This window comes from Salvelinus namaycush, chromosome 3 (assembly GCF_016432855.1).
Source record: "Salvelinus namaycush isolate Seneca chromosome 3, SaNama_1.0, whole genome shotgun sequence".
NCBI lineage: Eukaryota > Metazoa > Chordata > Actinopteri > Salmoniformes > Salmonidae > Salvelinus > Salvelinus namaycush.
Window position 1 is genome coordinate 12,820,113 of NC_052309.1, and position 13,771 is coordinate 12,833,883.

At 45.0% G+C, this 13,771-nt stretch overlaps 1 protein-coding gene across 2 annotated transcripts; it reads left to right on the forward strand.

Annotated features, from left to right (window-relative positions):
* Nucleotides 1-14: 14 nt before the first annotated feature.
* ptpn11a (protein tyrosine phosphatase non-receptor type 11a) lies at nucleotides 15-13,434 on the forward strand. Of its 2 annotated transcripts, none has more exons than XM_038989736.1 (16): nucleotides 15-254; nucleotides 3,583-3,705; nucleotides 3,976-4,170; nucleotides 4,327-4,519; nucleotides 4,688-4,807; nucleotides 4,951-5,064; nucleotides 5,493-5,589; nucleotides 5,722-5,801; nucleotides 6,143-6,301; nucleotides 6,448-6,579; nucleotides 6,664-6,818; nucleotides 6,914-6,981; nucleotides 8,935-9,086; nucleotides 9,186-9,304; nucleotides 10,276-10,381; nucleotides 10,512-13,434. In XM_038989736.1, the coding sequence occupies exons 1-15, from the start codon at nucleotides 241-243 to the stop codon at nucleotides 10,343-10,345; spliced, it is 1,791 nt and encodes a 596-aa protein (XP_038845664.1). In that variant the 5' UTR covers nucleotides 15-240; the 3' UTR covers nucleotides 10,346-10,381; nucleotides 10,512-13,434. The 2 variants fall into 2 exon arrangements, with proteins under 2 accessions (XP_038845664.1, XP_038845663.1); XM_038989735.1 differs by having other exon boundaries at nucleotides 17-254; nucleotides 5,722-5,819.
* Nucleotides 13,435-13,771: the final 337 nt, after the last annotated feature.

A 13,771-nucleotide genomic window follows, 5' to 3' on the forward strand; every position in this document is an offset into this window, starting at 1 on the left:
CTATGCGATTGAAAAAATAAAAGTGTCGCATGTCTGGTGACGTTTCAACAATCGACTCGCTCTCTGAAGTCTCCGGGCTGAGGCCTATGGACTTTTTGTTGTTGTAAAAAATTCCAATCGAAACATATTCCCGTTTTGAGCGGAGTCTGGACCTTATGAGGCATTTTTGCTGGGAGTAGACTGCCGAAGAAAAGCACAATAGTTGGAAAAGCCAGCGCGAGGAAACAAGGATTGAAAAAAATGACATCTCGGAGGTAAGGACTGATCATGGAAAGCAATCTGATGGAAACTAGGTAGCCAACTAACTAGCCTGTCGGCTAACATTAGCCTAGAACTGTTTACATTTTCAAGATAATCCCATTGATGAATAATGTATGTGATCGTCAGTTAACGACCTAAAACAAGTCGTATTTGACAAGGATGTGCCTTGTCGGTGTTTTGGAGCCAGCAACATTACGGTAACTAGTATGTGGTAACGTTAGCTAGTTAACTAGGTTCTTTATTGGGCAATGGGCATCCGTGAAATTGAAGCCCACAATGCAGTTAGCTTGTGAATAGCCCACACAGAATTCAAAGGTATCTGCCTATAACATTTTTGGAGACGTGTTTAGTTATCAATTATAAATATGAATGCTTAGCTAACAATTGCTAACAAGAAAATCTAGCTAACTAGCAACCATTGGGGGACCTAGCTGTCAGTTCCAGCTGAGAAGCCAAGGGGGTTCAATGCATCTGGTTCAGTTTGGACGACAGGCTTGTATGCTCTTTGGAAAGATACCAACCTCAATATACTCAGTAAATGGATACAGACTTCAATTGTTCAATGTCAATCACTGTACACGTGATTTTCTGATTAAATCAGGATTCTGATAATTCTCACATCATCCTTTAGTCGTACATCATTGATTTTGACCCTTCCCCACATCAATATCTTCTTTATCCTGATTTGCATTGTTGTGCCCATGACATCTGAGTACAAGTTATACAGCTGTACTATTGAGAGCATCTTGTCTGGCTGCATCTCTGCTTGGTATGGCAATAGCCCCGCCCTCAATCGCTTGGCGCTACAGAGGGTGGCGCGGACAGCAAGGGAACCTCACTGGGGCTGAGCTCCCTTCTTCTGTGGGGTTTATCGGCGGATGGCATCCAACGTTATGGTACATTACCGCCACCTACTGTACTGGAGTGTGGGCCAGAGACAGGGAGAACTAAATCCTACCTGCCAGCCCTGTTGCTCTTTAAAAAAAAAACTATTTGAGACTATATCTAATGATGTTCTACTCAATATTCTCTAAACTAATTTCCTGTATCCCCTTCTCCCTCATACTAGATCTGACTCTTTCCCTCAGATACTGCCCACACTGTAGCAATACATGCTCCATGGTCTTCCTGGCAATAATCACACTTTCCTGTTGGGTGCTTTCCTATCACATTTAAGGTCTTATTCAACTGGCTGTGTCCCACCCTTAATCTTGTAATAATAGCATCCTCTCTTTTGTTCCTTCCTGCCGACCTCCCCGACTTTCCTCTGTACTTGAAATAAATGCCTGCTCTTAGTATCTCTACTCCACTGCTCATTGCCATCTCTGCACCATCACTGTCCATATCAGGCTTTTTGCCTATGCCTTGCTCATTGAAACTACAACAAACACGTCTAAGTGCTTGGTTAGCCAGTACATCAACTGCCTCGTTCCCCTCCACCCCCACATGGGCAGGGACCCAAGTAAATATGATCTGTATACCCATCTGTCTAATCCTGCCATAGGTTTGTGGCTGAGTTCCCTCCCATCCAGGACTTCTATATCAGGCAGTGTGAAAGGAAGGCTGGAAAATTGTTAGACGCCAACAACCCAAGCCATAGACTGTTCTTTCTGCTTCCGCGCGGTACCGGTGCATCAAGTCTGACACCAACAGGCTCCTGAACAGCTTCTATCCCCATGTCATAAGACTGCTAAATAGCTAACAAAATTGCTACATGGACTATCCAGGTTGAACTTCTGTATTTTATTATAGTATTTTTTGTTGTAGTTGCATTGTCTCTATGCACACTCACAGGGCCCTACACACACCAATACACAGTGCATTCGGAAACTATTCAGACCCCTTGACTTTTTCCACATTGATGAGAAATAAGGTTAATGTAACAATCTACACAATACTCCATAGTTTTTCAAATTTATACAAATAAAAACTGATACAGTATTTACATAAGTATTCAGACCTTTTACTCAGTACTTTGTTGAAACACCTTTGGCAGCGATTACAGCCTCAAGTCTTCTTGGGTATGACACTACAAGCTTGGCACACCTGTATTTGGGGAGTTTCTCCCATTCTCTGCAGATCCTCTCAAGCTCTGTCAGGTTGGATGGGGAGCGTCGCTGTACATTTATTTTCAGGTTTCTCCAGAGATTTTCAAGACTTGCCCCGAATCCACTCCTGCGTTGTCTTGGCTGTGTGCTTAGGGTCATTGTCCTGTTTGAAGGTGAACCTTTTCCCCAGTGAGATCCTGAGTGCTCTGGAGCAGGTGTTCACCTGGGATCTCTCTGTACTGGCCTGACTGGTGGAGTGCTGCAGATATAGTTGTTCTTCTGGAAAGTTCTCCCATCTCCGCAGAGGAACTCTGGAGCTCTGTCAGAGTAGACATCAGGTTCTTGGTCACCTCCCTGACCAAGCCCCTTCTCTCCCGATTGCTCAGTTTGGCCAGGCGGCCGGCTCTAGGCAGAGTGTTGGTGGTTCCAAACTTCTCCATTCTTAAATGGAAGGCCACTGTGTTCTTGGGGACCTTCAATGCTACAGAAAGTTTTGGGTACCCTTTCCCAGATCTGTGCCTCGACACAATCCTATCTTGGCGCTCTACAGACAATTCCTTCAACCCCATGGCTTGGTTTTTGCTCTGACATGCACTGTCAACTGTAGGACCTTATATAGACAGGTGTGTGTGTGCCTTTCCAAATCATGTCCAATTAATTGAATTGAACACAGGTGGAGTCTAATCAAGTTGTACAAACATCTCAAGGATGATCAATGGAAACGGGATGTACCTGAGCTACATTTTGAGTCTCATAGCAAAGGGTCTGAGTACTTATGTAAATATGTTTTTGTTTTTAATACATTTACAAACATTTCTAAAAATCAGTTTTTGCTTTGTCATTTTGGGGTATTGTGTGTAGATTGATGAGGAATTTTTAAATTCATTTTGGAATAAAGCTGTAACGTAACGTGGTGAAAGGGAAGGTGTCTGAATTTTTCCCGAATGCACTGTACAAACACTCAATTTTCTCACACACACATAATATGCACATACATTTATACTGGCTCTACACACACTCACATATAATCATCATATATACGCATCTGCTACTGTGTTTATCATATATCCTGATGCCTATTTACCTTACCGTCCAGTCTCCCTGCACATTGTAAATATGGTACTGGAACTGACCCTGTATTCTATGCTTGCTTACTTTATCATGTTCATCTTATTATTACAAAATAAAAATTGTGTGTGTTTTTGTTCTACCTTGTTCTCCAAATGCACTTAGCTAGCTAGTTGACCTGTGATGATGATGTGGTGGTGTTTAGGTGGTTCCACCCCAATATCACAGGGGTGGAGGCTGAGAACCTGCTGTTAACCCGGGGGGTCGACGGGAGCTTCCTGGCCCGACCCAGCAAGAGCAACCCTGGAGACTTCACCCTCTCTGTCAGGTGAGTTATTGCAGCACCAGATCATCAGACACAGGAGCTACCGTAGGCTGGGTTGAAATTTTAGGAATAAATATCTATGAGGCCTATTTAGTTTAGTCAGGCTGACAGCATACGAGAAAACACTTTCCCAATTTATACTCTACCATTTCCCTTTATTATAATTGATTAGGCCAACTGAAGATAATGGCCTGGGTACCAGACTGTTTCAGCTTTAGATGAGGGGTGTTTTAATATTTCCTTTTTCTCTCAATCCTGTGTTCCCCTGGGCAGGCGTAACGGAGCAGTCACCCACATTAAGATCCAGAACACAGGGGATTACTATGACCTGTACGGGGGGGAGAAGTTCGCCACCCTGGCTGAGCTGGTTCAGTACTACATGGAGCACCACGGCCAACTCAAGGAGAAGAATGGCGACGTCATCGAGCTCAAATACCCCCTCAACTGTGCTGACCCCACCTCTGAGAGGTGAGCTCTGACACTGAAACAACACGGTGTTTGTCTCTGCTTGTTTGTGTGTGTACCTCTCTAGCCTGAGTGTCAGTCCGTCTCTGCTTTAGCCACCAATCCAGTGGATTTGATGGCTATGTCAGTAGAGTTCTATAAACTGTGTGTGTGTCCCAGGTGGTTCCATGGTCACCTGTCAGGCCGGGAGGCTGAGAAGCTGCTGACAGAGAAGGGAAAGAACGGTAGTTTCCTGGTCAGAGAGAGCCAGAGCCACCCTGGAGACTTCGTTCTGTCCGTCCGCACCGGCGACGACAAGACGGACAGCAGCGACAACAAGCCCAAGGTGACACATGTCATGATCCGCTGCCAGGTAAAGGATTATTACCTTTTTTTTGTCCTTTTTTTCCACTCCTCCCTCCCTCGAGCTAAAGATGTGGCTTATGACCACAGATACACTACATGATATTTAAAATAGTCAAAGAGCCTCTCGCATATCTCTGTGGGTGAAGTGACGGTCCACATTGTATGTGTTTCTCAGCATGACCTAAAGTATGACGTTGGTGGAGGAGAGAAGTTTGACTCTCTGACAGACCTGGTGGAGCACTATAAGAAGAACCCCATGGTGGAGACACTGGGCACGGTGCTGCAACTCAAACAGGTCGCTCTTCAGCCTGCTGTCTCTCTGTCAGCAAGCTACATATCATTCCCCTGATCTTGATCATTTATGCCCTTTTTTGTCTTTCAGAAGCTTTAATAATCCATAGATTTCTTGTTTCTAAACTTGTATGCGTCTTTCCCCAGCCCCTGAACACCACGCGTATCAATGCAGCAGAGATAGAGAGCAGAGTGAGAGAGCTCAGTAAACTGGCCGAGGCCACGGACAAGGTCAAACAGGGCTTCTGGGAAGAGTTTGAGGTGAGAGACGCGCCATTGCGTTTCAAACTAAGTATTTAATGTAGTGTTGTTCTTATGTCAGGAAAAGTTTCTTATACCGTTGTACATCCTCAAGCTACATTCTCACATGTTGTCTGTCTCCCGATAACCTAGCCACGCTCCACATCTGAATTATTGAAATAGATTAAAGCAATACGTTGAGGATACATTTTTAAAGGGATACTTTGGGATTTTGACAATGATGCCCTTTATCTACTTCCACAGAGTCAGATGAACTCATGGTTACAATTTTTATGTCTCTGTGTGCAGCTTGAAGGAAGTTGTTACCTAGCGCAATTGCTAACTAGCATTAGCGCAATGATGGGTATCTGCTAGCATGCTAGCAGATAGCATGCTAGCAGATACCCATAGACTTTTAACAAGTATCCCGTTTCCTTTGTCCCGCCCAGACGTTGCAGCAGCAGGAGTGTAAGCTTCTCTACAGCCGTAAGGAGGGGCAGAGAGCTGAAAACAAGAACAAGAACCGATACAAGAACATCCTGCCCTGTGAGAAAACACACACATCCTGCCCTATCAAATATCACGACTGACTGACCACCCTGTTGTTGCAGTATGCAGAGCCTGGATATTAGTATGATTTTAATCATGACTCTTCTCTCTCTCTCTTTCCCTCTCTAGTTGACCACACTCGTGTGGTGCTGAATGATGGGGATGGATCTGAGGCTGGCTCGGACTATATTAATGCCAATCTCATCATGGTAGTAACTGACATCATGGTAAACTCACTTCATTCTCAGGACACACACACCTGTCAGACACACACAATATGGTATCGAAATGACCTCTCGGTAAACTCCACACACTTAGGTTCAGCTCTATTTCAAGCACAATCTGCAATTTCCTGTATGCGACGGCTCTACAAAATACAAATGAATACGCAAGCTTACTGTTTGTGTCTTTTCATTCATTGAGTGTGTGACGTGGACTGCTAAGACAATCGCTGTATGTTACTTTGTTTGCATTGCACTTAAGTCTGCTTTCCTCTACACACTACTACATCCAGCGCCTGTCTCTGTGGAACTGTGTTCTTTCTCTCTAGCCGGAGTTGGAGTGGAAGTGTAACAGCACCAAGCTGAAGAAGTCGTACATCGCCACGCAGGGCTGTCTACAGAACACCATCAGTGACTTCTGGAGGATGGTCTTCCAGGAGAACTCCCGGGTCATCGTCATGACTACCAAGGAGGTGGAGAGGGGAAAGGTAACTGGCTGACTTGCTGTCGTGGTTCTCCATTTCAAGCATCTCTGAAAACCAGGAGAGCTTCTTCATAGGTTTCAGTGTGAACTGCTGCTGTGGCTTTGGGGCAGAAGTATGCACGTCAATTGAGATACTTTGTCTCCCCACAGAGTAAGTGTGTGAAGTACTGGCCAGACATGTCATCTCTGAAGGAGTATGGAATCATGCGCGTCCGCAACGTTAAAGAGACGTCTGCTCACGACTACATCCTACGAGAACTCAAACTGTCCAAGGTTGGACAGGTAAGAGGGACTTTTTTTTTGGAAGTGTGTCCTTAGCTGTGTGTGTGAGCATGCATGCTACTTCAAAATGTGTGTGTGTTTCAGGGTAACACAGAGCGGACAGTGTGGCAGTACCATTTCAGAGCGTGGCCGGACCATGGTGTCCCTACAGACCCCGGGGGTGTTCTGGACTTCCTAGAGGAGGTCAACCTCAAACAGGAGAGCATTCTAGAGGCTGGGCCCATAGTGGTGCACTGCAGGTACACACACACACACACACACACACACACACACACACACACACACACCGACAGTTATGTGTACTGTTGCTCTCTAATTCCCTCTCTCTCTCCAGTGCTGGTATCGGACGGACAGGAACGTTCATAGTGATTGACATACTCATTGACGTCATCAGGGAAAAAGGTGATTGCAAATACTTCATCTATTTGTGTTACATGAGATGGTTTCCACGAAGAAAGCTTCTGCCTTGTTCAGATCCCAAGGGTGTCTGTGTCTACAGTCTAACCTCTTCTGTCTCTGTAGGAGTGGACTGTGACATAGACGTTCCTAGTCTAACCTCTTCTCTCTGTAGGAGTGGACTGTGACATAGACGTTCCTAGTCTACCTCTTCTGTCTGTAGGAGTGGACTGTGACATAGACGTTCCTAGTCTACCTCTTCTCTCTGTAGGAGTGGACTGTGACATAGACGTTCCTAGTCTAACCTCTTCTCTCTGTAGGAGTGGACTGTGACATAGACGTTCCTAGTCTACCTCTTCTCTCTGTAGGAGTGGACTGTGACATAGACGTTCCTAGTCTACCTCTTCTCTCTGTAGGAGTGGACTGTGACATAGATGTTCCTAGTCTACCTCTTCTCTCTGTAGGAGTGGACTGTGACATAGACGTTCCTAGTCTACCTCTTCTCTCTGTAGGAGTGGACTGTGACAGATGTTCCTAGTCTACCTCTTCTGTCTGTAGGAGTGGACTGTGACATAGACGTTCCTAGTCTACCTCTTCTCTCTGTAGGAGTGGACTGTGACATAGACGTTCCTAGTCTAACCTCTTCTCTCTGTAGGAGTGGACTGTGACATAGACGTTCCTAGTCTACCTCTTCTCTCTGTAGGAGTGGACTGTGACATAGATGTTCCTAGTCTACCTCTTCTCTCTGTAGGAGTGGACTGTGACATAGACGTTCCTAGTCTAACCTCTTCTCTCTGTAGGAGTGGACTGTGACATAGACGTTCCTAGTCTAACCTCTTCTCTCTGTAGGAGTGGACTGTGACATAGACGTTCCTAGTCTACCTCTTCTGTCTGTAGGAGTGAACTGTGACATAGATGTTCCTAGTCTACCTCTTCTCTCTGTAGGAGTGGACTATGACATAGATGTTCCTAGTCTACCTCTTCTCTCTGTAGGAGTGGACTGTGACATAGATGTTCCTAGTCTACCTCTTCTCTCTGTAGGAGTGGACTGTGACATAGACGTTCCTAGTCTAACCTCTTCTCTCTGTAGGAGTGGACTGTGACATAGACGTTCCTAGTCTACCTCTTCTCTCTGTAGGAGTGGACTGTGACATAGACGTTCCTAGTCTACCTCTTCTCTCTGTAGGAGTGGACTGTGACATAGACGTTCCTAGTCTACCTCTTCTCTCTGTAGGAGTGGACTGTGACATAGACGTTCCTAGTCTACCTCTTCTGTCTGTAGGAGTGGACTGTGACATAGACGTTCCTAGTCTACCTCTTCTGTCTGTAGGAGTGGACTGTGACATAGACGTTCCTAGTCTAACCTCTTCTCTCTGTAGGAGTGGACTGTGACATAGATGTTCCTAGTCTACCTCTTCTGTCTGTAGGAGTGGACTGTGACATAGACGTTCCTAGTCTAACCTCTTCTCTCTGTAGGAGTGGACTGTGACATAGACGTTCCTAGTCTACCTCTTCTGTCTGTAGGAGTGGACTGTGACATAGACGTTCCTAGTCTAACCTCTTCTCTCTGTAGGAGTGGACTGTGACATAGACGTTCCTAGTCTACCTCTTCTCTCTGTAGGAGTGGACTGTGACATAGACGTTCCTAGTCTACCTCTTCTCTCTGTAGGAGTGGACTGTGACATAGACGTTCCTAGTCTACCTCTTCTGTCTGTAGGAGTGGACTGTGACATAGATGTTCCTAGTCTACCTCTTCTGTCTGTAGGAGTGGACTGTGACATAGACGTTCCTAGTCTAACCTCTTCTCTCTGTAGGAGTGGACTATGACATAGACGTTCCTAGTCTACCTCTTCTCTCTGTAGGAGTGGACTGTGACATAGACGTTCCTAGTCTACCTCTTCTGTCTGTAGGAGTGGACTGTGACATAGACGTTCCTAGTCTAACCTCTTCTCTCTGTAGGAGTGGACTGTGACATAGACGTTCCTAAGAGCATCCAGATGGTTCGTTCCCAGCGATCTGGGATGGTTCAGACTGAGGCCCAGTACAGGTTCATCTACATGGCTGTCCAGCACTACATAGAGACACTGCAGAGACGCATAGAGGAGGAACAGGTGCGTGTGTGTGTGTCCCGTGTGTGTGTGTCCCGTGTGTGTGTCCCCCGTGTGTGCGTGAAAGTCTTTCTCTAACATCCTTCCGCCTCTCTCTAACAGAAGAGTAAGATAAAGGGGAGGGAGTACACCAACATTAAGTATTCTCTGTCTGACCTGACTGGTGGAGACCAGCTGCAGAGTCCTCTGCCTCCCTGCACCCCCAGCCCCACCTGTGCAGAGTGAGTACCTACCAACTAGCAGCTACTACACAGAGTATAAAACAAGAACACCTGCTCTTTCCATGACATAGACTGACCAGATGAATCCAGTTGAAAGCTATGATCCCTTATTGATGTCACTTGTTAAATATTTAGGTGGCTTTGAACGGGGTATGGCAGTAGGTGTCAGGCGCACCAGTTTGTGTCAAGAACTGCAACGCTGCTGGGTTTTTCACACTCAACAGTTTCCCGTATGTATCAAGAATGGTCTACCATGGCCTCCCGGGTGGCGCAGTGGTCTAAGGCACTGCATCGCAGTGCTAGCTGTGCCACCAGAGATTCTGGGTTCGAGTCCAGGCTCAGTCGCAGCCGGCCGCGACCGGGAGACCCATGGGGCGGCGCACAATTGGCCCAGCGTCGTTAGGGAGGGTTTGTCTCATCGCGTACTAGCGACTCCTGTGGCGGGCCGGGCGCAGTGCACGCTGACCAGGTTGCTAGGTGTACGGTGTTTCCTCCGACACATTGGTGCGGCTGGCTTTCGGGTAGGATGTGCATTGTGTCAAGAAGCAGTGCGGCTTGGTTGGGTTGTGTTTCGGAGGACGCATGGCTCTCGACCTTCGCCTCTCCCGAGTCTGTACGGGAGTTGCAGCGATGAGACAAGACTGTAACTACTACCAATTGGATACCAAGAAATTGGGGAGAAAAAAGGGGTAAAAAGAATGGTCCACCAGCCAAAGGACATCCAGCCAACTTGACACAACTGTGGGAAGCATTGTAGTCAACATGGGCCAGCATCCCTGTGGAACGCTTTCCACACCATGTAGAGTCCATGCCCCAACGAATTTGGCTGTTCTGAAGGCAAAATATGAATATTAGGAAGTTGTTCCTAATTTTTGGTATACTCTGTGTATAATCAAACTAGCACTCAGCTAGTCAGTTTCAGTTGAGAAATACCTTGGCTGATGTGTTTCTCTCGGGGTGTGTGTGTGTAGAATGAGGGAGGACTGCTCCAGAGTGTATGAGAACGTCGGTCTGATGCAGCAGCAGAAGAGCTACAGATGAGATTGCCCTTTGACCCCAATGCTGTCCCAGTCCTAGGTAACTACAGGAACTATGTCTTGAGTTCATGTTGTGGCTGGATCTTTTGGAACTAACTGTAATTATTTTTAAAATATTGTTTTTGTGATTTGTAAATGACCTGACATCTCTCTCCCTTTGCCTCTCTCAGGAATTACATTTTTTTGCCAGCCGCACCTGAACGCCTGAGACGTGATCACAATTACTACAATGAAAAGAAGAAAATGTAAAATTACGAAAAACTAAAATCTCAGAGAGGTCTACGAGAGAACCGAGATTAACGGAGGGGTTTTTGTTCCCTCTCTTTTTCTCATCCCCCTCTCTCTCTAGGAACAGTGGCCGTCTCGTCCCCTTATAAACCACTGTGAATATCTGGAGAGCCCTAACGAGCTTAATGACCGAACTTAATAACAAGCCTAAACCCCTAAACTAAAGCTCAGCCTGAGTTTAAACCTGTCTCAGACCAGACCCAGGCTGAGTCTAGCAGCATTCTGCTCACCAGAGGGAGAACAACCTAGCTAACCTGTTCTGTTTGTCTTTGTTCCACTCTCTCTCTCCCTTTTTTGCCATGAATTATTGTCTTTTTTCTTATTAACCAAAGGAAAGAAACACATAGCTAGTTTGTTTTGGGAGCTAGTGAGATGAGTGAGCCCTTCTCAGAGTTGAGATTAAAGGTCTGTGCCAAAAACCAAAAATGGTTTCATCCAACGTCTCAGCCAATCAGTGGTTTCCCTCTGCCCGGCTAAACCATTTTTTGAGAAAAAAGGGATATTTCCAGTGATAATGTTAAGTGTCATGTTTTCTGTTACTGAAGGAAGAATTCTGGGTTTTGTAGTCTCAATAACTTCCCAGTGGATTACTATTCAGTATGTTGGGGAGGATATTGGTTTTGCCTTTTAAAGACATTATTTTTATGTTTTTTTTTATTTCATGTTTTTGTTGACATGTTTTTTGTTGTTGCCACACTATGTAATACTGTCTCCCTTAATTACCATTCCTGACACCGATGTCCTTAACGCAGCATTCCCATAGCAAAGTAATGGCTACAGCCCACGCCTTGTACCCTGGGGGGAGATGTTGGCTAGAACTCTGTTTCCCTGGGTGCCTTGTGGTCCCACTAAGCACTAATGTGGGGTCTGAGGGTAGTTGGTAGTTTCTGGAGGTTTGGTGGGGTAGCCTTGCCCCATACTTTATGTAAGTCCTGTTTTGATAACAAACGTTAGAGTTGTCTACAGCACAGACAGTAGGGGACGAGGCAATAGGTTGGGTGCTTCCTCCCAGGCTCTTCTGTGTCAAAGTTACTATGGAAACTGTTTCTGGGGTAACTTGTTCTTTATTCCAGTCCGCAGCAGGCATTGCCACTGAAGCGTGGCTGCTCCCCCAAAAAGTTTTACATTTTTTTAATTTTCTAAACAAACATCATAATGATACTATTACATTTTGTGCTTCTTCTGTTCTTTTTAAAGATGAATGCCTGTTGTGTACTTTTGAAGCACCACATGAACTTAATTTTCTGTTTCGAGAAGCTACCGCACATTTGTTATCTCTGGCAATTTTAGTGTTCATTGTTGTGGTTGTCATGGAAACTACAGACCCACTGTTGGTTGGCTGAATTTGGTCAAGGACACACACAGTTGGAGTCAGTTGCAAATTCCTTTGTTCTACATTGGTGTTACACAGTTTAATGTGCAGTTTTCAGTCTCTCCGTTTATTATTTTGCTAGGTGCATCACACTTAACCACATTACTTTCTCAGTTTGTTGTCCATATGGAAATAAGTGCTACAGTATTCTAGAAAGGGTTGTTTCCAGGTTGATACAATCATTTAATATGTGTTTTGTATGTACTTTATCATGGTAACAATCTAACATATAACGTTAGCTTTTTTCACCAACACACTCCTTCCATTCTACACATGATTACTGGTTAAAGCCCTTTGTCTTTGTTTGGCATTGCACCTTATTCCCAATGTAATGCTATGCACACTTTTTGTCCAGAGCCTTATGAGGACAGAAGTATTAACCTATATAGGGAATAGGGTGCCATTTCAGATCAGCCCTTTGTGTAACGCAGCTGGGTTGAGGAGGAAGTTGTCTTGGTCTTTAGTATGTCCAGAGTTACATTCTCATTTCCCACACTTTTTCTCAGAAGTGTGCACTTGTTCACTCCCCCTCATGATTTAAAAACTATTGGATTGGTCGATGTAAGTTTGCCGTCCTTAGCAACGAGGGAGGACTAGAACATTCCTTTTCTCAGCCTCTCTGGGGCTCCAGGTTACCCCTAACCACTGATCTAGGATCAGCTGTGCTGGGAAACACTTTAGATCGGTGTCTTCATCCTTTTCAGAGCAGTTGTTGTTCTTCTGAATGGTTTGTTTGTTTCTCTGCTGGGTGGAGACCCTCCATTGACTGAGTTAGGGGATCCTTAGTATCCGCTGTGTGTAGTGTGCCCTTTCGTTGTGTGTTTGTTTGTCGAACACTAGTCTGTGGCCTGCTTCTGGTGGTTTTTATGTATCGTGGTGTGTTAGGATTTGTGTGTGAGTGTGATCAAAGAATACTGCTGTTTCAGCTGCCTGCTCCTCAATGCCTGGTCTTCTCTTTTGAATTCTGTTGTTTTCCTCTGATCATGATGAAACGGCTTCATCTCTTATTTCCTGTATTTTTCTGTCACGTAAAGCATCTACATGCATAGATCTGCCTCCCTATGCATATGCATTATACAGTATGTGTTGGTTATACTCTGTTTGACAAACCAGTGCTCTCCATACCGGAAAACACTTTGTCAACCGGAAAGCATAAAAAACATGACAATTTTTGAACTCAATGCAAACAAACAAAACAAATTATATTTTTTAACTTGTATATTGTACATGAATATCTTGTAGAGGAGAATGTACTTACTAAACATATCTAATTGCCAATAAGATTTACTGTCTGTAATAATCCAGTAGCTCTCTACCCCGTGTCATGGAGTTGGAGCTTTCTCACAAAGCTTGAGGTTTATCGTATTGTATTTCAATGCAGGTAACCATGGTAACTTCTTGATAACAATAATAAACGGCAAGCTCATGCCTCAGTCACCCTCCTGTTGTTATTGGCAGATCACTCCAATGAATAGAATGACGTCACCTGATAGGTACACACTGATCAAAGAGTTAAAGCCCTCAAGCTTCAGTTCTGCATTTACAAGGATGTCTTTCTAGGTCGGGCTTGTTTCTACAGAACCATGCAGCCAAGTTGATGAAGCCCCCTGCTGAGTGGCAGCGTAGTGCTTTAATTAAAGAAACAGCACCTTGATGCTAAAACATGTTGGCTTTTAATGATAATAAACACTTTCCACTGATTATTTTCTCAGAGCTGTTGAATGCAGCACAGTAATGCTTACATTCAGTCAGCTGTGAAAACCTGCCAGC